The 27,858-nt window shown below is 37.7% G+C and overlaps 2 protein-coding genes across 5 annotated transcripts; one reads left to right on the top strand and one right to left on the bottom strand.

Moving 5' to 3' along the window:
• The first annotated feature begins 844 nt into the window (after window positions 1-844).
• On the top strand, window positions 845-11,599 carry LOC103995049 (probable tocopherol cyclase, chloroplastic). 2 transcript variants are annotated; one of them, XM_009415538.3, is made up of 10 exons: window positions 845-1,376; window positions 1,901-2,145; window positions 3,456-3,535; window positions 6,689-6,765; window positions 7,258-7,427; window positions 8,340-8,437; window positions 9,334-9,441; window positions 10,091-10,207; window positions 10,699-10,851; window positions 11,002-11,599. In XM_009415538.3, exons 1-10 carry the CDS (start codon window positions 1,099-1,101, stop codon window positions 11,173-11,175), a joined length of 1,500 nt encoding a protein of 499 aa, XP_009413813.2. In that variant the 5' UTR covers window positions 845-1,098; the 3' UTR covers window positions 11,176-11,599. The 2 variants fall into 2 exon arrangements, with proteins under 2 accessions (XP_009413813.2, XP_018686198.2); XM_018830653.2 differs by lacking the exon at window positions 3,456-3,535.
• A 707-nt stretch (window positions 11,600-12,306) lies between these two features.
• Window positions 12,307-26,947, bottom strand: LOC135584452 (peroxisomal fatty acid beta-oxidation multifunctional protein-like). Of its 3 annotated transcripts, none has more exons than XM_065121776.1 (18): window positions 26,734-26,867; window positions 26,464-26,535; window positions 25,409-25,471; window positions 25,253-25,309; window positions 25,023-25,090; window positions 24,848-24,929; window positions 24,681-24,736; window positions 23,864-24,166; window positions 22,759-22,845; window positions 20,525-20,699; window positions 20,195-20,316; window positions 17,665-17,828; window positions 16,198-16,452; window positions 15,457-15,578; window positions 15,229-15,350; window positions 13,908-14,056; window positions 13,327-13,465; window positions 12,307-12,635 (listed from the first exon to the last, which is right to left on the bottom strand). In XM_065121776.1, the coding sequence occupies exons 2-18, from the start codon at window positions 26,498-26,500 to the stop codon at window positions 12,588-12,590; spliced, it is 2,049 nt and encodes a 682-aa protein (XP_064977848.1). In that variant the 5' UTR covers window positions 26,501-26,535; window positions 26,734-26,867; the 3' UTR covers window positions 12,307-12,587. The 3 variants fall into 3 exon arrangements, 2 of the variants coding, with proteins under 2 accessions (XP_064977848.1, XP_009413814.2); XM_009415539.3 differs by having other exon boundaries at window positions 12,308-12,635; window positions 26,712-26,947; XR_010489418.1 differs by lacking the exons at window positions 12,307-12,635; window positions 13,327-13,465 and adding an exon at window positions 14,751-14,871 and having other exon boundaries at window positions 13,921-14,056; window positions 26,712-26,947.
• Between the last annotated feature and the right edge of the window lie 911 nt (window positions 26,948-27,858).

The raw sequence follows: 27,858 nt of genomic DNA, 5'->3' as shown, positions 1-27,858 counted from the left end.
TTTAAGTGGTATTTACGTGACTGTAGATAGATTAAGGAATGATTGATTCTGTATTGTATAGCCGAATCAAAGAATAATCCAACCTTAAGTTATTTTGAATATAAATAAAGATATAATTGTTTTACTTCCAAATTTTAAGAAAATTAAGATTATTTACGTAGAGTAATAGAGATGTAAACTGAGTAACATATCATCTTCATCTATTCATTACAACACGTATTATTATCATATACTCCATACTTTCTAACTCACAAGCAATTCCACCTAACCTAACTTCATGTCACTAAATTAACGTTTCAATCTTTCTAATGCAAAAAATGTTGAGAAAAGAAGTTGTTGACATCTTAATCAATCCGATGTGATTCAGATCCGTATACACAGGATTATTTGATTTGTTTTCGAGGTATTCCACCTGACCTAACTTAAGATAACTAAATTAATATTCCAATCTTTTTAATATAAAAAATATCGAGAGAAAAAATTATTGACGTTTGATGTGGTTCGGATCCATATACACAGGATTGTTTGATTTGTCTTTAAGGTAAAAAAATTGGAACTCCTCATAATTTTTTTTTTTTTGAGAAAAAGATAATTTTGGACATCGGCCTAGAATATCTATGCGGACATGCTGCGTCCATATGCACGCGTTTTAAAGCACCAGTCACGGATGCACTACATAGTACATCGACCCGAGTCCGTTATCATTTGAGGTGGGATTATGGATCAAGGCCGATGGCAAGGGTGCGGATTCATGTCATTCGAACCCGACACGATCTCTTAACGGATCGTTCAAAGACGGGTCGGATCCGAATTTGACCCGCCGGGCTCAGGTCCTCTCAATTCTCGAGCATCGTCGACCTCGTCGAAGAAGAAACAAGTGGACTCCCCCGCTCACGTACGTCTCCACCCTCAGCCACCTGTTGCTCTTCCCACACTCCACACGCCACTTCGCTCCTCTCCTCACCTCACCTCTCTCTTTCTCTCCGTACCTTAACGGGGAGAAAGAAGAAGAGAGACGACATCGCGGCCTTCCCATTTCTTCTTATTTGGAGTTTCTTTTGGGCTATCGCCCTTCGTATCATATACCAAAAGATCTCCATGGAGGTCGCCTCATCTGCCGCTCTGACCCGCCTGAGTGCCTTCCCCACCGCTTCCGCTGCCCCGAATCGGAGGCATGTTAATCCGTTGACGGCTGGGCTGGTGCCCTTTTCCACCCATCTGCCCTCGCTGGCCCGAGGGCTTGGGTGCCGGGCCGTGTCCCGAGACCTGGCGCCGGTTCCGGCAGCGTCGGATGGAGAAGAGAAGACGCCGGTCTCGGCTGCGCCTGTTTACACGCCCACTCCACCTAACAGGGAACTTAGGACTCCCCATAGCGGGTAATCGTATATGACTAAAGAAGTTTGGAAATTTAGTTCGGTGATTTGTGCTGGCTTGAATTCCTATTTGGCATTTTTTACTATTCAAATTTTCTTTAGTTATGGCTGTGATTGTTAAGATGGGTTTGGTGATTCTTATTGGCCCATCCCTGTTTCTTGAAGAAACTGTAGATGTTTATGCAGGAATCCAAGTCATAAATTCAGGTTTTGCTACGGTCCTCCTATTCGGCATCTTATTCTTTGCTCAGAAAATGATTATTTTCTAGTTTCATGCAGCTTGTTTCTTCTCTGGCTTCTCTAGATTTATTCAGTTTGATTAATATGTATTCACCAAGTTCTAAATATTATGTACTCTTTTCTTCTTTAAGTTATAATTCAACATTCTTTTAATAGTGGTTAAGTGGTTGACAACATCATCATTTTTTATTGTTAAAAGAAAAGGGAAATGTATAATATGTTGTTATGTGTTCTTTCGGTCCGTGCAACTTGCTTAATTCCAATCAAGTCAATGTGAAAATTTTCAGGTATCATTTTGACGGGACTACACGGTTGTTTTTCGAAGGATGGTATTTCAAGGTATCGATCCCTGAGTGTAGGCAAAGCTTCTGCTTCATGTACTCGGTGGAGAATCCTGCATTTCCAAATGGAATGGGATTGTTGGATAATGCAGTGCACGGGCCTCGCTTTACTGGGGTTGGAGCTCAGATTCTTGGCCCCGATGATAAGTATATATGTCAATTTACAAAAGATTCAAAGAATTTTTGGGGAAGTAAGCCTGTTTTTTTTGCTTAAATAATGGCCTTTTCTTGTAGTATTGTTTACTTATAATGCAAGATTTCTTATAATAAGTTATGGCCTTGTTCCTCATTGATTTCTCTAACATAATCGAAGTCCCCATTTTGATTGATTAATGTGACAAAACTATCAATAAGTAAAAAAGACCACATTGGAGTAGCTTAAAATTTTCCTATGAATGTTTAAATAGCATCTATGATGTTGGAAGACAATTTATCTAGATAAAGCAGAGGGATCTAGTCTCTTGAAGAATGTCAGCTTGTGTTGAGCTACCACGACAATCAATTTTAGTGTCTGTAAAATTAATATTTACATAAAGAATATTGTCAAGATTAAACCAAGAATCCTAGGATTCATATGGATGCCATTCCAATGATTAGAGTGGTTAAACTTTACCGAGGGGACCTGGTTGTTCATGAGTCAAGAGTTTTGTCACTGACTATGCATATCCAAGTTTGTAAACCAAATTGATGCTGATGACAGCATTCGACAAAATGTCTATTTGGTTGACAACTGGGAATCAAAACTAGATTCTGGATAGTTTAGTTTTGACCATGTCTAATGGTTAATCTAGTAAATCGATCTTATGCTGCATATTGGGCTGGCAAGATCCAAGCCTGATTAAAAGTCCCTTTTATCAAAAATAATTAATTTTTGCAGTCTACTAAGTACTGATTTGTTGACTTTGGATTGTTGGGATTGACTTAGATATCTGATCTAGCTGATTTTTGTTGATCTCAAACAATGTGAGGCAACTAGTAATAGTTCTTAGCTGTATCTGGCTCAATTCATGGTTGATCTAACCCATGAAACTTGATTTTAACTGTCACCACATTAAGAAAAGAGAAAGCAAAAATGCTGACATATGAATAAACCCCTCTTTGACCTTTTCTCCATATTTGAAAAGAAAAAAAGATAAAGAATACAACATACAAACAATATTTTATTTGACATAGGCATATTGTTTGATACTGTGGGTTATGAAGAAAATTTTAAAGTTTTTTGTTTTCTGGGTGCTTGTAGCTTTAATTTTATGCCTGTGCTTTTGATGACTGTGTCACAGTATGATGGCTATTGCCACAGAATACATTATAGTAATATATTCTACTGTTGTTATATTTTTACTTTTAACATTTATGTGAATCCTGTGGCAGATAATTATGTTATTTTTCTTGTTCTTTTATATTCTGCTTCTATTTTTTTGCGTTAGCATTTAGCACTTTGTATTGAATGATGTTATGTTCATTTGAACATAATTCCTATCTACTAAATGTTATTTCATAGGTAGGCATGAACTTATGCTGGGAAACACCTTTGTAGTTGGGAAAGGTTCAACTCCTCCATTTGAGGAGATTCAACCTCAGGTTCAACTCCTTTTATTCTTATTATTCACAGTTGGTGAACACCTTATTTTGTATGTTTTTTTTATTTTTATGGTTTAGCTATCTCGTTTAGTAATTAGTATAATTTCGTGCATAAATATAATTAACTATTTTTACATGAAAAAAAAATCATGAACTAGCAACTGAAAATAAACAAGTATAGGATAGTGTCATATATAACTCAACTCAGGTTACTTCTTTGCAACCTAGTTATGGGTGACCAAGATTTGAGTTGTGGACCTCTGTCACGGACTTAGCTGGTTTTGCCTAAGTCGTGCGGCACCCTTGCGTGTCCGTCCGCAAAGGTCAGCCTCCCCGAAGTCTCCCATGGTCCCTTAGGTCCCACAAAAGAGAGAACAGGACAGAGAAAAGGCCTCACTCGGGATCCACAAGCAAACATCTCCGAAAAACACTTTATAGACAATGCAAATTACAAACAAACTTTACAAGCTCTGAACAGTTGCACAACAAAGGGTAAAATGGTCCATTACAGACCAAAAATCTCTCACACGTGTCCACATGACACAACCTTTATTTACAAGCCTAAAGCGGCCACCGACCCAACTAAAATGGGACTATCAAGCCTTCGGCCGTCCCCCTACATGCTGTACAAAGCATGAACATACCAAAAGACACGGACATACATAAGCATTACATCAAATACCCTGTTTAGAAGTTTGTCCGTGACATTCTCCCCCACTTATTCCTTCGATGTCCTCGTCGAAGCCTTTGTCGACATTGCAACTCCTTGCCTCTGCTGAGTCTTCAATCTTCTGCTCCAGCTGCAATGCGTCCCTTGGCTCCCAACTGCTCTCCACTGTTGTTTTCGAGTAGTCGAACCTTTTGATCCACCATGCTGCTTCAACTCACCAATGACTCTGACTCCGGTGTGGGGTTGGCTGAGTTGTGTTGATCCTTGTTGATTCCTGCGGATCCTTCAAATGAAGGAAAAGACCATCCTTACTGCGCCAGTCTCTCAAATGCCTCATGCTGCTTGAACTGGGTGGATGCTTGTTGGAGCTTTTAACGAGCATCGTCTCGCAAACTTCTGAAGATTTGGGTCATTCCTCCACAAAATTTGCTCATTGACTCTTCTTTCACTTAGTTGTCATATCCAAGTAGGTTCGCATCACTTCCGCTTTCGATTGGCATTTCGTTGGGAAATGAAGCGGACAATCTACTCTCAGTAACACTGATCACCATTGGTGAGGATTTGATAACTATTGTCTTCCATTATCTTCGAAGGGTCTTTGAACTTTTGCAGAGCTCCTCTGCTGGATAGATAAGAGAATTGGGGTACTCGGTTTCGCCCATTCTCTTAAGGGTTGAGAAGGCAAAGGTTACTTGACTTCGCCCGCCTCCTCGAGGTTGTACTCCATGCATTGCGCTGGTTACTGGCCTTCGCCTGCTCTTTGCTCACACTTCTGAAGCACTTGAAGTGTTTGCACTCCTTGCGTTGAGTTAGCTACTGTGATTCACCTTCTCAATGCCATTGAACTTCTGGAATGCGGGAAATTTTCACCCCAACTTGGAGTAATTCAATAATAGGTTTGGTCGCCTCTGGGATTGTACCGTCTTCTCCATCAACTTTGCCGCCTACTCTCCTGAGTAGCGAAGGTCTAGCACCGCGTACTGACTACTTCGTTCCTTGGTCGTGCACTCTTGCATGACCCGAAGTCCTTCACTTTCGGCTATCTTGATGAGAAACTCATTGACACCGGTTTTACGAAGTTCCTTGGCCTCTGCCCTTCAGCCTTGTCTCGGTACTTGGAGTTTGCCTCTGCATGCTCCACCTCCTCGGCCCCTACATGCAGTGTTTTGTGAAATTCTGTCCTACAATGTTGATGTTGTATACTTACTACAGATTCTCTATACTGGTCCAGAATCATGAGGGCTGTTGATATCTAGTCACTGTTAAATAATTTTGGTGTGCACGAGGACCAACCATCCATGTGGAGACGACTCGCCAATCTCCACTATGTTAGGGTTGGGATTGATATGGGAACAAGATTTGGGCTGGAAGGAGTATTCAAAATGTCGATAAGCATGTCCATCGGAAAATTTCACCTATGTGGATTATGAATTGGAACGTTGGTTGTCAAGAGCTGGCTCATGAATGGAAGTTATTTGGGTGCTGATTGGTGATAATCAGATCTGGCAGACTGGGATCATAACTTGTTGTAGTCATCTGACTGGAAATCCGTTCAACGTTGCTGGCTTTAGTATAGATTGGAGATGATTGATGCTAGATATAACAATGGTAAATTTATTGAATAGATTGGTTGACAAAAACAAAAAACAAAACTGAAAATGTTACTTTCAGTGTGAATTACTAGGATTTTATAGCCAAAAAAGAAAAGGATTGGTCTTGGATGGCTGGCCAGGGTATGAGTGTGTGTGGCAGGTGAAGTCCATTTGGAGTAAGGCGAGTGTGTTTGGCCTTTTGGGTTTGGGGGAGGGTGTCAAATCTTACTTGTATTCACACCAACAATTGGATCCATGCCTCAATGGTTTGGGGTGGTCAGTGGTTTGCAGGATCAAGTTGCTGATTAGGCGGTGAGATTGAGAAAGAAGGGAGGCTGGATGGTACTCTAGCCAAGGGTAAGAATTTGAGGGCAGAAGCATTAAAATAAGATAAAATAAACTCAGATAACCAATGAAGTTTTGATCAATTTAGAGAAGTGTGCATTCAAACGTGATATACTAGACTAGTACTCCGGTGGTATACGCAGGTCTATGCTGGATTTCAGACTTGCATGTACTTCCTGGTCCTGCATCTACACTGTAGGGCTTGATTCTGTGGATATTTGTATTCTTATGCACAATATGTAAAATAGACTTTGTGATATTTATGAAAGGACATTGCAACATAATGTTTTACAGTAAACCATGATAATAGGAACTATGGATTTTCACTTGTTTAGTTTATAATATATCTTGCTGAAATTTTTTGGAAACTGAAACTTGCATAACACATTAGTAGGATTCTACCTGACATACATGTATATGAGATCATATCTAAAATTATAGCATATGCACGATAAGCATGTGCTTATATAAGTAATGAATAAACATCTGTAATTTTTCTCCATTAAATGCTATCTTAGAAATTCTAATTTTGGCTTGTTTATGCAGGACTTTCGTAAACGTGTTTCAGAAGGTTTCCAAGTCACTCCCCTTTGGCATCAGGGTTTCATACGTGATGATGGAAGGCATGTCTTATCATCATAAGAGAGCTTATTTGTTATATTGTTTGTAATAATGCATTATGTTTATTTGTGTTGCATATTCTACTTGCAAATTTTCCTTATTACCTTTTTTCATCACTCTCTATATCTCTTAAAGAAATTTCTAGATTTTTTTTATGCACTCTATTAAGCATATTCAAGTGAAAGAAACATGCAATTGTAAGAATCGGACTAAAACAATCAAAATTTGTTTTTCGGAACCTGGGACTTCCTTTTGTGGAAAAAATAATCCTTTTCTATTATCTTTGTGATATCATCAGCACCTCACAACAAAATTTGTAACTGGAACAATTATCTATTTGATTGGTGTTGTTTTAGGTGCCTAGATATCTATGATTTTCAGACTTTCCAACCACTAGATGTTTAGTGTAGTCAATTTCACCATGTTGCATCAAATAATGTCATTTAAGTCTTATAATCAACTGTATTAATCTCATCATTATCCTCAACTGGTAGGTCAAATTATGTGCAAACAGTGAAAACAGCACGCTGGGAGTACAGCACCCGTCCAGTTTATGGCTGGGGTGATGTCAAATCAAAGCAGAAATCAACAGCAGGCTGGCTTGCAGCATTTCCTGTGTTTGAACCTCATTGGCAAATATGCATGGCAGGTGGTCTGTCAACAGGTATTAATTGCATTGTGACCGATGCAAGAAAGAAACCTGAGGTCCTAAGCATTCCTGTTAGAGTGTCATTTGTGAAAATGAATATAGTCTCTTGTCATTTGCCTACCTTATGTAGTAAACAGTTAAATAAATTATTTGCATGCAAGATTCGATATAGATGTATACATATTCATCTAGACATGTCTTTTTCATGTGTACCTGTGCATGTTCATCGTTTGTTCGGGTGAGGGGCTTGGGGATGTTGGGCAGGGAAAAGTTCCTTCAATTCCTGATTCCACAGCAGAAGAGAGCATTTTCTTTAGAGCTTAGTTTGTCCATGTTGATTACTGGTGATAACCTAACTTCTCTGTAATTTATTCCTCTCTTTGTGATTGCTTTTCACGTTGTATCAAGCCTTTTGACTTTGGTGTAGTATCTCTTTGTTACAGAGACAAATTTAAGAATGCAGCATTAGTTGCTTTGTTGGACAGTTTGCTACATTCCCCCTGGAGAAATAACATGCATTACCCCTAATGGTTTAAATAAATGAGCTAACGGTCCAACCAATATACAAGGAAATATTTAAGTAATTTCTGTCACAACCAAAGTACCAGAGGTCCTATTTTTTTTTAGGTCTAGATCTCTGATTATCTGGTGCCTATTGTAATCAATAGCTGAATTGTAGTATATAAGGAGACCCAGTATAACATCTCCAATCCATAATTATTATTGCTCTAAATGGAGTTTACTCCATGAGTGGAGTTTTGCAGGTCAGACTTTTTTAAAGACAAATATTTACTCTATTTAAAAATCCTCACAATTCTAATATGCTTATCATGGGCCCAATCGTAGATCCAGTATTTAGGACCTAGAAATATTAAAATTTAAAATAAATTTATCTTAGCCTGTTTGGCTTCTATGTGCAATTTACAGGTTGGATAGAGTGGGATGGAGAACGTTTTGAATTCGAAAATGCCCCATCCTATTCAGAGAAAAACTGGGGTGCTGGATTTCCAAGAAAATGGTTTTGGGTATGTCTCCGTTTTGGTATGATTACAGTTTATGATCTTGTAATATTTTGCATGGGATGATCTTTAATGCCCTTCACCAATCTGTATGTTATATGTCTTGAGTATTGGAATGTGTCAAGAAGTCCTGTGAGGTAAAATCAACTCAATTCGTGCTCCCTTTTCATGCAAAATACAACAGAAGTGGCTCCGTTGGAGTTGTGTGCTTATTGTTGTTACGTGTTTTCTGCAACCTAATTTTGTATAAGTGAACGTGATTGATGACAGAAGGAAATTTGACTTTGGTTACACTCTCTTTGAGATTACTAGCAAGTGTGGTGTCTATTGAATCTAATTACTCTAGCTTCTTTATGGAACAGCATTAGTAGCAATGCTGTTTGTGAAACAGCAACCATTTGCTTCTAAATTAATCTTCTTTTCTTGATTGAAACATGTGTAGCTCATCTGAAGACAAGGCTTTGTCCAAGATAATTCAAGTGAATGATCATGTATTTCTAATAGTCTTAATACAATCCCCAAACACAGGGAGCCTGAACTAACTCTTTCAAAGTCGATCAAATATGGGTTTCTGATGTGAACAAGAGACCCCCATCTCTAAATAACAGGGTGAAGTAATAAACAAAAGGTCATGCATGGTTTTTCTCAAGTAGACTTTTTGCCAATCATAATAATCATTCTATTATATGTGGCTAACAACACTGCTGATATATGAGTCTAAAGTATATAAAATATGTTTTTGTTTTCATTGTGTTTTCTCTAGGAGATCTTATATGAGATCATTGTCAGTAAATGATCCATGTAGCTTCTTAAAAATAATTGGGATCTTACAGCTCATTGGTTTTGCTGTTATACTTAGATATTCACATCTGTGAGGATGATTGGCCCTACATCTATTGCAGGTGCAATGTAATGTCTTTGAAGGTGCATCAGGAGAGGTTGCTTTAACTGCAGCTGGAGGCTTGAGGAAGTTGCCTGGTTTGATTGATAACTATGAAAATGCTGCCCTGGTATGATGCTGAAGAACCTGGCATCGTCGTGCACAAGCTTATACATACACATGTTACATGTTGCGTATCCTATATGAGTATACATACACATGTTACATGTTGCATATCCTGTACGAGTATACATGCACATGTTTGTGTGAAAGAGTTGTAGACTCCTTTTGCTGTTTTGTGTCATTTGCACTAGTTTTCCATATAAATCATTGTTTTTCTTTTCTGCATTGTTCTGCCTCGTCTGAATGCCCTATTTAACAGAAGGAAGCTAAAAACTATTTGGTAAAAGTGTCAATGGTAGTGTCTGAAGGAAATCCTTGACATGGATGATGGAAGACTGTTGCTCGTAATTTTTTTCCCATCTGAGTTATAGCAATTTTTTCACCTATTGTCCCACCACTAATTCATCCTAAGAACTTATCTCCATATAGAGTGCAAGGATTATGCGTGGATTATTATCCAAAAGAATCTTGGTGTAAGAGACTCCACTTGGCACATTGAAATTGACTATTTTAAAGGATATCATTTTATAGTGTGCTCTCTTTTATTACTGTACCAATATTAGTTTTCTGTCATTTATTCTTTTACTGTTTTCTATTATGGTGAGACAAACTAACAGGCTTTACTAGAATACACTGATATCATTTTGCAACTTCAGATTGGAGTCCACTATGGAGGATCTTTCTACGAATTTGTGCCCTGGACTGGAACTATAAGCTGGGATATAGCTCAGTGGGGCTTTTGGCATATGTCTGCAGAAAATGACACACATGTGGTAACTTACCTATATCCTGTTCTCAAGAATTGAATTGGATTCTACATCATGTAATCCTTGAATGTTTCTCTTTACTACTTTCGTGCCGTCATGCTGGTGTAGTCTTATTAATGATTAGAAGTCAAAACTAATGCCTGCCTTAGCTAAATTAGTTTCTATGGAATAGCCCAACAGTCATTCTTCAGGCCTAATCCATGGTTTCACCCAAGCAATAACCCAGAGCTTAAAAGGTGACATACTCTTTTCCGGCCATGTCCAGAAAAATGAGACTTTTGGGGATCACACCGCATTGATGTGTTTTTGCCCAACCAGATGCCTCAGAAGACTGTGAAGCTGGATTGATTTAGAAACCTTGTTTTCCAAAACCAGCTTTGGGGTCTTTATTTACTAGCAAAGTGGCTAATTTACATGATATGTTTTTTATCGATTGTTGTTTTGCAAATAAATGTTTCTCTTTTAGCATGTTCTTCATCTGTTCCCTGGAAAATTAGATTGAGTTAGAGGCTACAGCTGGAGAGCACGGAACTCCTTTGCGAGCCCCAACAACAGAAGCTGGATTTGTGACGGCCTGTAAAGATACGTGTTTCGGTGATCTTAGACTACAATTATGGGAACGCAGAAATGACGACGGTGGCAAGGGCAAGGTCTGTTTCTTTCTCAGAACACAAATCTGTTCATCATGTTTCCATTTAGTAGAATTATCCTATAAATGATGTGGTAAACTGCTAGTCTTGCACACATCAACCAAAGATATCAAAAAGATGTGTTTAACCGCTCATCCATATGTTTCACAGATGATCCTCGACGTTAGCAGCAACATGGCAGCCCTGGAGGTCGGTGGGGGGCCATGGTTTTCGGGTTGGAAAGGGTCGACATCCTCGCCGGAGGTCGTGAGGCGTGCGCTTCGAGTCCCCATTGATGTGGAGAGCTTCTTCCCTCTTCCAATCTTCAAGCCGGCTGGCCTGTAGTTTATCGATCATGGTGGGATTATGGAAGTACACATAGAAACATATTCGAATGAGCCTGGTGTCATATCCATGCATTAGCAAAGAATACGAGTCGTATCCATCCCTTACGGCGAATTCACTGTAACAAGCGCAACAGATACTGATATGGAAGCAGGGCAGGATAATGATCCACGCCATGCTTCGTACTTGACCATCACTGGTTTGATTTAGGGGCCATGGTAGCATAATGGTTTTAGATGCTTCGTGTCTCCAAAAATAATATTAGACAAGAAAAGTGCTGATCTAACATCATGCAGCAAGGTGGGTGGAATGATATTTTCCTGTGGCACCAAAGGAGAAATTGTTTATTTGGAGACACTCTACTTATAGTCGAGTGTTTTTTTAAATAAAAAATCATCACGTCAAATAGTGTATAAGATGTTTACATGTTGTGCATTAGATTAGATGTCTTTACTTGTACTAGTTGCATTGCTTAGATGTCTCTACTTCTACTAGTTGAATTGCAAGTGGAGGAGATAATATACGAATCTGAAATCTAATCTATTTGTAGATTAGATATCCCTACTTTTACTCAAGTCGAGGACATTGATAAACAAGACATTCATACGTGGACTCGGCTCTGAAATCTATCAGTTATCAGTTGGCAATTAGATTTGGATGCCTCAATCTCTACTAGATGAATATCTCGTGGAGGAGAGAGATAGATTACTGGGAATGGTTTCTGGTTGCCTTGGTCAATCCTTTAGTTGTGTCAGACTCAAGACCGGCAAGTTTCCAATGAAGTACTTGACTTGGGGGTAATGACCGCTCCAATGGTCTCATTTTAGTTTAATGCAACCTTTCCATGTACTGGCTTTGGTTATTTGGAAGGCGGCAAACGGGGATCTTAGAACTGTTAGTCCGGTGGCGGTTGCATGTCTGGCGCCCCATCGAAGGAATCCAAGGATACCTACGGAGTCATTCCTCGAAGACTTGCAAGCTACTGTGACTAACATTAAACCCCTACTTTGACTTTTTTGTCTGCCGGTCTTAAGGCTCATGGAGTTACTATTTTTTTTTACATTAAATGACGTATACGACGCTCACATGTGGACTCAAGCCTAAGATCTATCACTTTGTACAACAATATATTAACCAACTTGAATGTCTCAAAATAGATCTTCCTGCCAAGTTTTTGAATACACAGAAGTTGCATGTTTCTTTCCAAAGGAAAGAAGAAAAAAAAAACAACATCACAAAGGTTGTGAAAAGGGGATGATGATATAAATATGGCGAAGTCCTACTGCATCATTCTTGGTAGTTTGGGTAACCAAAAAAATCCCTAAACTATCATCAGGTACTCGTTATGTTTATTAGAGCTGCAGCTAACGAAATTGCAGTGGCACTCACCAACCTCAATGGTCTTCGCGGAGTTACATCCGAGCCCTCATTTGCTGAGATTCCGCGACATGCAGCATGCTCTGTACAAAAAAGGATAATGATTTCAGAGTGATTAAAGGTGCAGAGCAAATTACATTTGGTAAACAAGCAGTCCAGTCTGTTTGACCTAAGCAGAGTGATGATAAGATGAATGGTTTGTTCAACATCAGCAAGTGCTGTCTAAGCAACTGTTTTAATAAACCATGCGGTGGATTCCCTTTCTTCCAACAATGTCAATTCAAAAGATCACCGGGTACTCTATACATTTGCTGCCCATTGAAGGGGAGATGTTTCTCGAGATGCCTCATGAACTCGATTTAGTTTCACGACAAACGCAAAGGGAAAAATGGAAAATCAATTCTTAATGGACAAAAACATGTAAGATATTCGTTTCGTTTGTTGTGTTTTATTGAGCAAAGCTATGTATAGCCGGAAGCCATTATGCATAATATGACATTGTTCTACAAAAATGGTTTTAGGATCATGCAACTTAAGATGGCTTGGCAAAAGCTTTTGCAGAAGAAAAACTTGACTGATGACAATGGGGAAAATAAGAAACATGTGCAATGCCAAGGCTGGTGCTTGAAGCAATGCCAAGTTCGTGCCCCATTTTCTTTTCCTACTTCAAATAAACTACATGTGAATGCAAATTGTACAAGGACACTGAGTAATCATGGCTACTTCAGGAAGCAGGAACATATGTAAGTTAGCGGGTATTGAGAAGTTTCTTACCAATGGCAGGCCTTTCATGGCTCTTTCTTCCAAGTATGGTGACGGTTTGAAGAAGTTTCCATACAACTCTGTCCATTTGTTGAGCTTTTCATATATGCTACTAGACCCGACACTGTCAGCCCAGCATACGATACCACCCCTTCAGATAAAACCAAATTGTCAGGGCGCACAATCACAGATTAAACACACAAGTCTTCAGCCAGTGTGCGCAAAGGAAAATCTTCAGGCACCATCAAACATTAAGTTAATAGGAACATTAATTTAACCCTAAAAAATAACAGCTAACAAAGGAATAGTGGGACATGTAAGCTCCGGTAACATCTAGCATTGTTTTTGGTTCTGGTCCTCTGTTTTTCTTTGTGAGGAAACATGAAAAAGGTCACAAAAGTGGTTGCCATATGTGCCACCATTGGTAATTAGTAGATGAGAGCATATTTTTCAGCCCTACTAACATAGGATAAAATTGCAATAGCTCCGGTGGAGCAACACAATCCTACCATGGGATACTGGTTCATGATCATACGGACGGATATATATGGAAGCATGCTTGGAGAATGTAATCTATATTCAAAGGTACTCACCTGTAGTTGGGAAAACTCATTCCAAGAACAGATGCAACATCAAGATCTGATGCTTGAATCACAACCCCTTCAGCCAGGACCCTGCATGCCTCATTCACTACTGGAAAGAATATCATCTCCAGAACTTCTTGGTCACTGAGAGTAACAGGCTACAGAAAAAAAAAGATATTTATCTTGTATCATCAATTAAAATATTTAAGTTACACAGTCACATGAAGGAAATGATACACAGGAATATACAGCCACATAAATACCAATACATCAATCTACCATAAAGAGAAAAGTGAGTCTGTCACTTGGATCTGTTACATTTTCTTCTGAAAATGCCCTTTCTTCCATTGCCACCAATTCCACATCCATCAAATTAAAAAGATCATATATGAACTGCAGATTTTATCCACTTCTGCCCCCTACCTCCATCTCAACTTTATTTAATACCATATATTCTTAGGCACACATGAAACACATGACAACATCTTGGACTCTCCCCATTTATTTATATTTCCACTTTTTCAGTTAGTTTAATCTTCTTTTCCATCAGACACCTCTCTGTGGTGTGCTTTGTTTCTTGTCCATTCTGATCAATTCCTAATAACTGTACTTGGATGTATCAGATTGGAACTGCCATACCATCCGATGCATCTCTTAGTGCAACTAACTGTAGAGAGGTCACAGCAGTAAAGAACATTAGTAATCAAGGATATCATCTGACTTGGATCCCATTGGAAAACAAATCTGATCGCATAGCCTTCTAACATAACCATGGTTATGCATTCAATACCGTTAATTTTATTTTCAAATTATTGGTCAGAGAATAAAGCATCTGTGGACCATGTACCAGACCTTTGCATGCGAATGGCTGTTCACAGAGTTCTGCCAGATACCAGTGAGGCCTAGCAACCTAGCCAATTGATCGTACAAGGCCAAAAGATGTCCCGTACATGAGGCTTTCTGTCACCAATTTCTGAAACAATAGGTGAAAGACCTAATAGCATAAACAAAACAAAAGAATATACTAAAACTGCAAAATAACTATTTTATAAAAACACCAAAATATATGCTCTTTTAATTATCTTCCTACTTAATCCTATTTAAAACACCATGAATTTTATGTAAATATGGTATACGAGTACATAAAAAAGATTTGCTCTAAATGTTGAAATCTGAATCCGATGTGACAAAAACTTAAAATTACATGATTTTCCCCCTAAAATTTTAAAGATCTGTATGTCAATGTGTGCACTCTCATGGTATACACATATAAAAAGTATTAATACACATACACGCTTTACTATATAGATGAGGCTGGGCAAGTGACTACCTTTCCGCCAGGCATAACATTGGCACGCCTTCTACATTCCTCTATGATAGGTTGCACACTGGAATCAGGCTTTGGCTTCTGTCCCTTTTCATATATATAATACCCCTTGCCATTATTTTTCCCTGTCAATAAAGAGCCCATTGACATACCACAACAAGGAGAATATGAAGAACAATTGGGAGAATACAGGAAAGAAAAACATAAAAAAACAATAAGATAGACTCGTACCATTTCGTCCATGTTTTACCATCAATCCTACCAGTTCAGACTCCAATGTCCGACCCCTAAAGGAAGAAGCGAAAAAGTCCTTCACTGCCAAAGCCACCTCATATCCACTCACGTCTTGAAGTCTGTTCATTTGACAAATTGAACAGTTCAAGATGGCAAAAAGATGTAACACTGGAATAATAACTGATTATATTATTTTACAAAGGCAAATTGCTATCCTGTATAGGTCTAATTTATGAACATTATGTAACTCTCCAAAATATTTAAGCATGACAGAAACCAGAAGGATTAATATATATTCAATATATATAACATAGATAAGTTATACATAATTATATGCAACATCTTTATATAATACATGTAGGCCTGCTTGCATGCATAAATAGTTAAATACAAATATGCATCTTATACATACATACAAACATACATACATACATACATACACACACACACACACACACACACACACACACATAGTTAAATTTCACTATGCTATTTCGAAAAGGATAATACTTGTGTCTTGGCATGAACTAAATGTATAATAAAGGAATAGTCTCGTAGAAAAGAAAGTATAGTTCCCTTGCGAGTTGCAACTACTGTTTAAAAATATGGTTTTTTTAACACGTACAGTTTTATTGTTTTAAAATAGGGTAAAACAGTAAAATTAATGTATTCTTGTTAGTCATTGTTTATGCTCAAGCTAAAGATGAAATAAAAGAATTAGATGCATTAATAACTTACTGAAAAGGGCCCATTGGCATGCCAAAACTGCTGACTACTCTGTCAATTCTAAACAAATCCACACCTAGATTAACCAAGAATTGTGCTGCTTGGGTATAAGGGAAGAATGTACGGTTTACTGCAAAGCCTGTGCAGTTACCCACCACAACAGGAACTTTTTTAATGGTCTTCCCCACAGTCATGAGATCAAGGATCACTTGTGGAGATGTCTTGTCTGTCCGAACGATTTCCAACAGAGGCATCACATGTGCAGGACTGTGCAATACCACAATAAAAACACAATCAGATTTTCCAATGAAAAATAAAATCCAAGAATCACTATGTGTGTTTTATGGAAACGACAGAACATGATCATGAATTTGTGTTTGATGCAGTCTGGCACTCATGAGGAATAAATATAACCATATATATATGTAAGTACAAATAATACAGCACTTTGTGTAATTTATTTTGCATATGATATCTTTTGACAATAATTTTTGCACTCCAAATGGGGCACTATAATATGCAAATAGCTTGTACATGTGCAATCATCCAGGCCAGCCTTTCATCTTATTGATGTTTTATAACATGCAACTAACCAGTAGACAGATGTAATGATCCAATTCAGGCTGAACACAGACTCCCCAAAGCTTGAAATACAATACGAGCTTTGTCAGTGACACAACTTGAAGCTCAGGCATGAGGATGTGAGGTGGTCCAGATTAATCCTAGACCAACTTCATTAGAATTGGGCAAGGTTGTGACAAACAGGTCAGTTTGAAATCTCCAAAACTGAAAATCGGTTCATGGTGAAGTATAAAGAATCTTGCATATCTATGTGGGAACCCATAAGAAAAATTGATGCACAATTTGGGCCTTGGCGTTGCATTATGAACTTCAGTCCACAGCTGTTTTCGACTAAAGGCATCCAGAACCTGTTCCCATTCTTTATCCAGGCCAAAAGATTACGTGGTAATTTCCCAACTTGGCCTAACAGAGCTAGTGAAAATCTCGTAAACCAGCACAACTTGGCATTTAAATAATAGCCACGGACATATATTAAAAATTAATCTACTAAACAATTCCAACAGTAAAGTTATATTTCAACACATAACAAGGAAATGTAGAATAGTTAATGCAAGATTACACCTTTGAAAGTTCAATTTTTATCGAAGCCAAAAGAAGATGAGACCCTTTCCCAACTTGGCATAAGTGAGATAGTGCAGATCTAGCAAATAGAAACTTGAAAACCTAGTAAAAGACATAGATCTGTACAGCACACTTCGAAAATACAGGGTAGAATTATTATCCAACACAATGAAAAAATGTAAAATATTTGATGTAAATTACTAAATTATTCTTCAAAAAGGTGTTTCTTTTCCACCTTCATGCTTTTACTCAAGGTTTTTGCTTTTCTTTTAATAATGTTGTTTTCAACCTTCCTCTCTTTCATCTACATGCTAAAGCAGGAAAATTGTCACAGACCTGAAAAAATGTGACCCAATAATTCGATCTTGGGAATGAGTCTTCTCACCAACAATATGGAGATCAATGGTGGATGTGTTGGTTGCAAAAATGCAATGTGGAGGACAAGCTTTTTCAATTTCAGCAAATATTGACTGTTTAAGTGAAACCTTTTCAACAACGGCCTACAAAAAGAGGAAATTTGTTAGTCTTAAGAAAAGAAAAAATGATAAAGGCCTTCAAGATGCAGTCAGCAAATTGCAACAATGAAAGAATCCATAATTGCTCACTAGTACTAGATTATATAACGTTAGAAGATACTAGCAAGTAGCAACAACAATAACCATATCCAAAAGAGTTTGTTTGGCCATGATGGCTGAAAAGCATTGTCTTGAAAGAGAATACTAAAATCTTCAAACTTAGGTGGTATCAAGGTAGCATGGTTTAAAAAATTGGCTGATCTAGGCCCAAAATGGCTCATCCCAGATCAGAATTATGCAATCCCTTGCAATCATAGCGATGTAGGGTGAAGTCAGACAGAATCAACCAATTCATCCATTTCTGGAATAAATTAACCATCCGAAGGTCTTGGAAAAGGAGGAAAGCAAGCATTTTTGAAGCCTGTCCACCTGCTCTCCTCACTGAGTAGCAGACCAGGCCATGACCTGCAAAGATGAAAGAAAACCAGAGTAAAGAGGTCCAATTCTATCTTTACAGACCACCCTGCAATCATCAAAAGCAAGACTGCAACACCACCAACGAACTTCGCAGCAATGCTAGGAGCAATCACCACCCAAACTTCTATCTTCCAGTCTTATGTCATTTTAACCGCTAGATCTTAAATTTTTGGGGATTAATTTGACTAATCCATACATAATGTACTTAGATCTAGCATGACATAATCCATATGATTCTGATATAGTAAATTTACACTTTCGACCCTAACTTTTTATACTTGAAACAATTGAAATTTGATGAATTAAATTATGATCCATGTCAATCTATGTCTGACTGCAATTCAAGCAACTTTCCTACACGTTTTGACAAGGACTTAAATGGTTATCAAACATAAAAATATTGTTTTTTTCAATGATTGAAATTTCATACCATACCGAAGTTTCGAGCTTCGCTCGATATGGTACGGTACTATATACTAAGCGGTACATCTACTTTAGACGTAAAATCCTCCGAAAACATCTAAAAATAAAAAAAAAAGTTAGGATAGGATTTTTAAGTTAGAAACAGATATAGTAATAATATAAGTTTAGCAAAACCAATGTAAACTAGGTAAAAATAGTATCATATATCTTTTTCGGATTTTGAGAAATAACATTGTGCAAGGTTCATATTTCGGTCTGTTATGGATTGTTCTTCTGTAAATATTGAAATATCTACAAAAAAATTATTTGAATTGTCAATTCACAAATCGTTGCTTTGTAAAGTTTATGAGAGTGTAAATATGAGAAAAAAATAAGTTTAAGGTAGTTTAAGATAGTGTGAGAGTGAAATAGAGAAGAAAATGAGTTTTAAAACCCATGAGAAAGGGCTCCAATGGTCATTTTGATCGTTGGACCACTGTTACAGATCGGTAATGGTCAAAATTGATCGTTATCAAGCTGTGTCGGCCTGTAATGATTAAAATTTCGATCGTTACCGTCCGATATACCCTTGTATCGTCCGATATAGGGCAATATTGAGCATTCCGCTCGGTAGCGGGCAGTCCGCATACTGGTATGCTATCGGACAGGTACGTACCGCCCGTACCGGGCAGTATTATTCGAAATTAAAAACCTTAGTTTTTTCAGTGTGAATTTTTTTCAGACATAGTGAATAGCCCTCTAGATGGATGATCCAAATTAGTTAAGCAGTAGTAATTTCCTCTTTGATGTAGCTATCAAAAGAGAATGATGTCATTTAATTGTTAGGAAATACAAAAGATGCAACCATGAGGAAGAAAGCAGTGCAGGAAAACGTTATGGAAATGAGATAACAGAGTGAGGAGAAATTTGAAAGGATGCCAAGTGGGGATAAGGATAGGCAAGCACTAGATACTTATTGAGGACACCAAGCACTAGACAGAAGAGTCACCTTCAAGTTTTAACAGATACTTAGCATTATTGCATGTAAATGAGTAGGTGGAAAGAATCTATAGGTTGAAACTTGAGCAGAAGAACTCTGGGGTGTACTTATATTTGTTAAATTTTGCATTTCTATCTATTGGGCAAAAGCTGACACCATGATCTAAACTGGTGATGACAGATCTTGAATAGAAGTTCCAAAAACATCCCACAAACTGAGCCTGACTTTCTTTTCCAAATTTTGTTATGTGGTTGCACTAAATCTAGCCAAAAACAGGCAAACTTTATTAAATCTATGGCCAAATTCCATCCAATTATATGATACCTTCCAGATAATCATTTACTGATTTCAAATGGTAAAGGACATATTCTTCTCACCATAGTATATCATAAGCTTCAAATTTTCAAAATAAAATTTCAACTTGATTACAATATTCTAGCCCAAAAACAAATTTTGGAGTTGGAAGAGTAACCTCGATAACCATATCGACATTCTTGAACTCTGAGTAATCCAAAACACCTGTTAGAAGTGGCAGTGCCTTGTTCATCTTTTCAATAGTAAACGACCCTTTCTTCACAAGGCTTTGAAGGTTAGCTGTCACAATTAATGTAAGCACAATTTCCTTAGAATCATGAAATTAATGTATACATCATATAATAAAATATGATGAATAAATGATCCTCGAGTAAAATTATATCTGCAGCAATTATGCGATATTAATGGTTTTCCCAGCATCTGAAGGGAAAAAGAAACAAGAAAAAGAAATCTGGACTTGAAGTGAGGTTAATCACTATGAACTTACCTTCTATCATTTTCAGTCCTTTCTGCAGTAAATTTGAATCAATTTCCTTGAGGATAACAGGTGTATTGTTTAAGATCAAGGCAGTAGCTATTCCAGAACCCATTAAGCCTCCACCAATTACGGCGACTCTTTTTATTTTCCTTGGTCTGATCCCAACATCAGTAACATTAGGTACCTGCCAAAGACAGTTAAATGATAGAAAATTAATCATATCTAGAAAATTAAGGTTTAAGTTTGAAACACATCCAGATTCTTTGCTTATGGAAAATCCGAGTCATGTAAGAAAATGAAACAAAATTATCTGCATTCTGAAGTTTCTTAACCTAATCATATTAGTATAATATAATATCACTTCTGGTACACCACAGATTTACGTCCATATTGTAAACTAAAAGAAAGGATCCAAGGCTTGGATGCGAACATCTGAAACATATCCCTAACCCTTGCAGCCAAAGATTTGGCTTATTAACATTCATAGACTTCATTTAAGTTGCTGAACTGGGCATGTATAGGAAAAAGCTGATATTTCACCAGAAAGTCAAAGAATCTGACACTTGGAGACACCGTGAAATTGAGGATTGGGCTTAATAACAATAATAGAATTCATTTTAAGTTGCTGCAGTTTGGTACCTATACAAAGTGGATGTTTTCACAAGAAAATTAAAGGACTAGAGTCTAGACCTTTGGAGGCACACAGGAATATCCAATATCTGTCCCTGGTCCATGCAAATAAAGATTATGCATAAAAGAAATTCATAGAACTCAAATGAGTTACTAACTCAAGTAAAGTCTACTTGCAGTAAGTAAAAATTCAGTATCAAAAAGTAGAGGGAAACTAAGAATTTTTCTTTAAAAATAATATCTTACGTGGTTTCATGAATATGTCTTCCCGTTTAGAGTTGACTATCCAAATCACAGAAAAATAAGATGCAAAATGACATCAATGATTCTTGCTGCACATTGCTCACACTATGTCAAAAATTCAGAACTGCTTATCCATTGAGTAACTATTCTGCAACACCCCGCTCCTCTCTCTTTCTCATTTTATTCGAGTGTGTCAAAAAGACATCCTATGTGACACTACTGAATTTTCTAACAAGAAGATAAATCAGATTAGATATTGATTCATCTAGACACTAAAATTTGGACTTCAAAAGGCAGCAGAGAGTGCAAAGAAGCATAAGGACAAAAGAGATATATCTAAAAACTTCAAAAGTATCACAAAGGCTAGCTGGAAGACAAGTAAAAAAATATTGTAGGCAAAGCAATAAAAACCAGGCCAATTTCCAGGAATCAGAAGGTCTGTTTGTTAGTACAAACTTTGGAGTACAACAAGAAACCGGCTCTTGGAGGATTTAAAGATGATAGTGCTAAGATTCCGGTCAAGTGGATATGCATTTTGGTGAAAACTGATGACTCCACAAAATCTTCTGTATGTTAAGATAACTACATAAATATCAGATAAATGGTATACAAACACGAATTTGGTCATCAAAGCTATGGTTTGAGGCTACAAGTATGCCCACCCTACTTTTGATGAAATATATATATTTCAATAAGAAAGCTTTAGCCATGTCACAGTTCATCTTTCTTCTCAAAACACCATGCTCCATTCTAAGGCCTAAGAAGTCCTCAGGGTCTTTTAGGGACTTGCTCAAGCCAAATTCTTGCAGTTCAAATTCTAAGAAGGCATTCAGAAACGAGAAAGATATATATTCAATAGTACAAAACAAACATTGTTTATCTGATCTGACAAAAGATGGTGGCTCTCTAACTAGCTAAATACCATGGTGTTAAACTTCTACTTGGTTCTATCTGCATCTTCGATGAAAAATTAATGACCTCAGAATGAAGGCTAAGGCTTTTTCAGAAAGTATGATAGAAGGCGGCTTCAACCTTCTTAGGAAGAGCCACAAAAGGCATGCTAGATATGGAAAAGCAATAGTGAGACGACACAAAATCAGTTGTTTTGGAAAGTAAAACCCCATCAAAAGGCAGGTATATGTCTTTGTTTCGGCTCATGCCACCTCATTCCGTGTGCAAATTTTATTTAGCAGCAACAAAAGCATCGGCAGTTCCATATTCAGTTCACATTTGTCTTTGGAATATCAAATCTTTAATGAAAAAGGAAGGTGAGAAACATATTTCATCTACAAATAGACGATATACCAACAATTCAGAAGAAGTAATATTAAACAAGAGACAATAAAATTCAAAACATGAAGTATAATTACCTTTGATGTTGCACGTTGAGCAAAAAAGACATGAATAAGCCCCTTTGTAGTACTCGAGCAAATTAATTCCTTAGAAACCTTTGCTTCCTGAAATTAGGACATCAACTTTAGAGCACAATGCTACAAGCAGAAATTGAGCACCTAAAACAAATTGGCAAAGAATGATATCAATGGTTGACTATCCTATGGAAGTTTGTAAAAGCATTTTTCCTTTTAAAATAAGGAAAATTGAGTTTTAGTGACATCATAACTTTCTGGAGTTTTTCATGTTAGTACAAAGTCTCTTTAACTAAATTAACTGATAGTTAATATAAAACATTGGCCTGAATATTAACTTACTCTGAGAATGCCAGAATTTCATCAACTATGAAAATATAACATGCCTCTGACTTGAGATCATTATTACTACGGAATAAGCAGGACAAAATTTATGCCCATCAACTGCATAATATGGTTACAATTTCTTCTTCCACATTAAATTGCACGTTGGAAGTCAAAAATTTCGAGAGAATTTACCTTTTACTTGTTTCTTTATACAAACATAATATTTTTCAAATAATATGATACTGTTGTAAAATATTCCACAAGTAAACCATGGACAACTTGTTCATAACATGTGGAAGTGAGCATTCCCTAGCAAGTAAAGGACCAACTAAGGTATTTTGGCTTTTATGATCAAAATTTTAGTGTATCAAAAAAACAAAGGGAACCCTATCCATGGTCCACCCAGGGATGAAGGGAAGGACTCTTGGAGGATCATGTATCCAATATGATCATATATCACTGAAAATAATTCTGAATTTTTGGGAGTACCTTTTGGACCAAACAATTTATATGCCCTATAAGATAAGAAGCAAGGCAAATGTACTTTTGAAGAAAACGATAACAAAATTATAAAAAATGATTCTGCACCATTCTTAAGTTTCTGTACTTAAATCCATGGGATAAGTATTACAAACAAGCCCTTAATCAACTTTGTGAGATTTAGTGATGGCATAATATAGCAGAAAAGCAAGTGCTGGTACAGGCTTCTTGCATGGGACTCTATGTAAGTCTTGACAACTTCAATACGTTTTTTCATCAAAAACTAGAAAGAAACACATACCTTCAGAAGACCAGCATATCCTCCAAAATTTATACCTTCCTCAATTGCATCAAGGCATGCCTGGTGCTGTGGCACATTAGGTGCTATCCTCTTAGCCTGTTGCCTACCAGCCTTCAGTGTTTCAAAAGCTTCAGAAAGAGAACCAAGTCTATCAGTCCGATGAAGTGAAATGATCCATGGTTTATGCTGCCCTGCAATTTCCAAAGCCCACAATCGTGATGTTTTCAGCAAATCCTCAGGTGAAGCAATAGCATCAACAAGACCGTATTCTTTCCCTTCCTTGGCAATAATTGTTTTTGATAGCTGCATTGAAGTGTCAGAAAAGTAAAAAAAACTGTCAATTATGAATGCTAGCTTAATATTTAGTAATTGTCACTTAATTAACTATAATCTAGACCAACATAAAAGGTATTACATTCAAAAGATCAAATATAATGTCATAATGAACAAAATAATGTTTGTTACAACAAAGCAACAAACACGTACAAATACAGACCAAATATAGTTAAGCCACATGGTTTTGTTTGTGAAGGGGGTTCAAGAGAACATAAAAGTGGCTGACATGTTGACAAAGTGGACTATAAAGCAAGGATTGCAATACCACTCAGCACAGTTTAGGACATACCATATTAAAACTTGTCAGCATGCTTTAAAAGACATGATTTTAATGCATAAAAACCAATATTAACACTGTAAGTATTCCTAGTGGCATTCTTTTGGACATATAAGGAAGCGATATTATAAACAAAACAAAATCAAGATTAACTTGCAACATAGATTAGTCAGGCTGTACTGATATTGGAAAGAATAAACTAACCAGCAACATTTCTATAGCTTTTGGCAATCCCATGAGCCTTGGAAGACGTTGTGTGCCTTTCAGATAATAAGGTCCCAGTGAGACAAGACAATTAGAATATACAAAGAAACCTCTAGAAAATATGAATAGTTTAGAATATTCTTAGAATCACATGAGTTGGTCATCACCTCCCATTCCAGGAACCACACCAAGAGCCAATTCTGGCAATGCAAGCTGAGCTTCGGGAGTAGAAACTCGTGCATGGCAACCCTGAATAGTTTTAGAAGTGCTTGATGGAGGTTCTGTGAAGATGTAATTATAAAGAAAGACAGCTGAAGTGCAACAGGTATAAAGAGCACGAACCATCGCTAGCTCCAGACCACCACCTAGTGCAAGCCCTTGGATGGCTGCAACAGAAGGCTTTGGAGCATCTGCATAACCAATAAAGTTTGCAAATTTAAGCCCTTGAAAGAAAGAATACATATCAGATGCAGGAAAATGTCCAATCGGACTGCCAAGTACTCTTTTTTCCAGCAAGAGTATACATAATATTTAAAACAGATAAGTTGTTGTAACTCATAGTGGCGACAAACCTTCAATAACATTGACCACAAGTTCAACAGATGTATCTGGTAGCAGTGACAGATCACCTGCAAGTAACAGTTGCACTAATTAAAAAATTGCAAATCTTATATGATAGACTATCAAACAAGCAAATTTAACAATTTTGCATCCTTTGAGGACCATGCCTGTTTTCTGAACAGCAGCAAAAATATTGATGTCCAAACCACCACAAAACTTGCCACCCTCCCCTGTCAGAAAAGAAATTGGGGATGGCATCAGATCCACATATAAGAGAAATATAATTTAAATGCACCAATATATGGCATCTTTTAAGAACTAAATAATGCATGTAAATGCACCAATATGGCACCATGGAATGTCAAACGTCATACACATCAGATAATTCCAACTTAAACCTTGCTGCTTGGCAATCAATAAAATTTACCGCTACAATGATAATAGCATTTCTTACGTCTGAAACCCATCAAGTTCTTATTTCTCTTCCTTTCAAAACCTATGAAACAACCACTCGACCATTCAAATAACAAACCATTCCTTCCACTTGTGATGACCATTCATGAATTTTCTTTACTAATTTTGCAGTCGACTAACAGAAACAATTCCTGATGTGAAAACATACAATAAGCATTATGCAGTGTTCCAATTTCAGAGTTCTTAAAACACATCCCAGCTTGCATTTTCTAGCAACCACTTAGAAATTAATCGGAAAACCTATGTGAGATCCAGAACAATGCAAATTTTCCAAAAGCTAAAGATGCTCATTAGCCATTAAAATCACCATCACCATGCAAATCTGTCCCCGTGACCAAGCACAGATGAGTAAAACCACCACTGAATACTGAGATCAGAAGCCATTACAAGGTGAAACCTGGAACAGAAAGCATATTAGTCCATTCATGAAACATCCGGTCTCAGAAATTTGCCAACAGTTACCCAGACCTTCTCAAGATCTGCATACCAATAATCTAGAATAAGAAGTATAATACGTTTATCGAGGGGCAATTCACCTCGCCAATCTCGAAGTTGGTAGGTCATCCAGATAATAAGTTTCAGAAGCCAACAAGATAGTCAATTTATGTAATTCTCTTGGTAACTGGTAAAAAACAATCATAATCCTTTCAAAAAACATATATGATGAATTATCAAATATATTAAGTCTGCATTTGCCACGTAAAATAACATCAGAAAACAAGGCACAAACGTAGCATCAGAAGCTCACCGGTTAAGACAATTGCTTTGACGTCACTCCTACTCATTGCCTCCGCATACTTCTCCTTCAATCCAGCAACGACTACAAGAATCTAACCAATATTATTGGCAATCCTCTAATCACCAAACGTAACTAATAAGCCCTCAAATGGAGATCAAAATGGACGATAAGATCCCAAATATTTGGAAAAACAACTAAATCAACAATGAAGCTCAGTCCACGAAACGACGAGAAACATGAAAATGATGGGGATTTACTCGGAAGAGCCAAAGCATTAACCGGAGGGTTGCGGATGGTGATGACCGCCACCGCGTCGCTCCCAACGTCCATCGTCACTCGAACGGCCGCCATCAGATCGAGCCCGAGGGATCGAGAACGTGCGTCTCTTCGACTTCACCCGTGGGATTTCCGCCGATCGAAATCGATCTCGAGAAGAGGAAGGAAGAAGGCGATCGACGAGAGGACTCGAACGCCAAAGAGCGCGCGCTTGTGGACGCCCACCGCCGACACCGTATGCAGGAACATCGGGATGAAGTAATTATTACCCCGACGAAATTAACTAAAATAATTACACGCTACGTGGCAATCATTCATGGGATAAATATATGACACGTAGTTTACACGAGTTAGTACACCGAGAGGGAGTGAACGGGAGTGTGGTTCCACCGTAACGCAGTAATAAGTGGCGGGGCCACAGCCAGAATGGGGAGCGTGAATCGGATCTCGATCGATCATGGCCGTAGGATGTGATTTTACGTAGGATTTGACGGCATGGATGGCTACAAAGCCGTGGGCCCGTCTCCGGGATCGGCTCGGCCTTCAGGATCGGAAACTAAATTAATTCTACGAGTGTCGTGTCTTCGAATCAAAATAGGCAGATGATGCACATTCGTAAACAAAGATGGAATGAACGAATCACGAAGGCACTTTTGGAAAGGTCGCCTCTGATGCATGAATCCTCTCTCGTAGGAAAGTTGGTGTGTCCAAAATTATTCATTCCACTGTTCTTTCTTTCTTCTCCATCATTTACTTTGTTTTCTAATATTTATAGCTGCAATCTTTATGACTTTGGAATGTAGGTATTATCTTCGAATATACTTATTGTTTCTGACATTAAGTATCGGAAGTGTTATTATCGAATACGTCCGTCGATGTAGTTTTGCAGCAGCCCTAGCCAAATCCAACCATTTCCCTTCATTGAGGCTTGCGAAGATATGGAAAGGTGAAGGGATACGTACACTGTGACTCTTAACGGGTTCGGATCCGATTTGCAACACGCTCGATTTCTGGCCTTCCGATGCGAGATCTCACGGTTCTCTTACCCAACTCAGTACATCACCGTCGATGCTATATCAATCATAAAACATCCAAAATCAACGGTCTTGATAAGCCTGCTCGATCCTA

The sequence above is a fragment of the Musa acuminata genome, chromosome BXJ2-8 (genome assembly GCF_036884655.1).
Source record: "Musa acuminata AAA Group cultivar baxijiao chromosome BXJ2-8, Cavendish_Baxijiao_AAA, whole genome shotgun sequence".
NCBI lineage: Eukaryota > Viridiplantae > Streptophyta > Magnoliopsida > Zingiberales > Musaceae > Musa > Musa acuminata.
Note: the sequence above shows the minus strand (reverse complement) of the source record. Positions and strands in the feature narration are given on the sequence as shown.

What these genes read in the sequence shown, in the direction of transcription:
- LOC103995049 (XM_009415538.3), top strand. Translation starts at nt 1,099, where the DNA reads ATGGAGGTCGCCTCATCTGCCGCTCTGACCCGCCTGAGTGCCTTCCCC. An exon ending in TTCATACGTGATGATGGAAG is followed by an intron (nt 6,766 to 7,257) that starts GCATGTCTTATC and finishes CTCAACTGGTAG; the next exon opens with GTCAAATTATGTGCAAACAG. An exon ending in TTCCAAGAAAATGGTTTTGG is followed by an intron (nt 8,438 to 9,333) that starts GTATGTCTCCGT and finishes CATCTATTGCAG; the next exon opens with GTGCAATGTAATGTCTTTGA.
- LOC135584452 (XM_009415539.3), bottom strand. Translation starts at nt 26,805, where the DNA reads ATGGCGGCCGTTCGAGTGACGATGGACGTTGGGAGCGACGCGGTGGCG. An exon ending in TGCTGCTGTTCAGAAAACAG is followed by an intron (nt 25,310 to 25,408) that starts GCATGGTCCTCA and finishes TGTTACTTGCAG; the next exon opens with GTGATCTGTCACTGCTACCA. An exon ending in CCATGAAAGGCCTGCCATTG is followed by an intron (nt 12,636 to 13,326) that starts GTAAGAAACTTC and finishes TTTTTTGTACAG; the next exon opens with AGCATGCTGCATGTCGCGGA.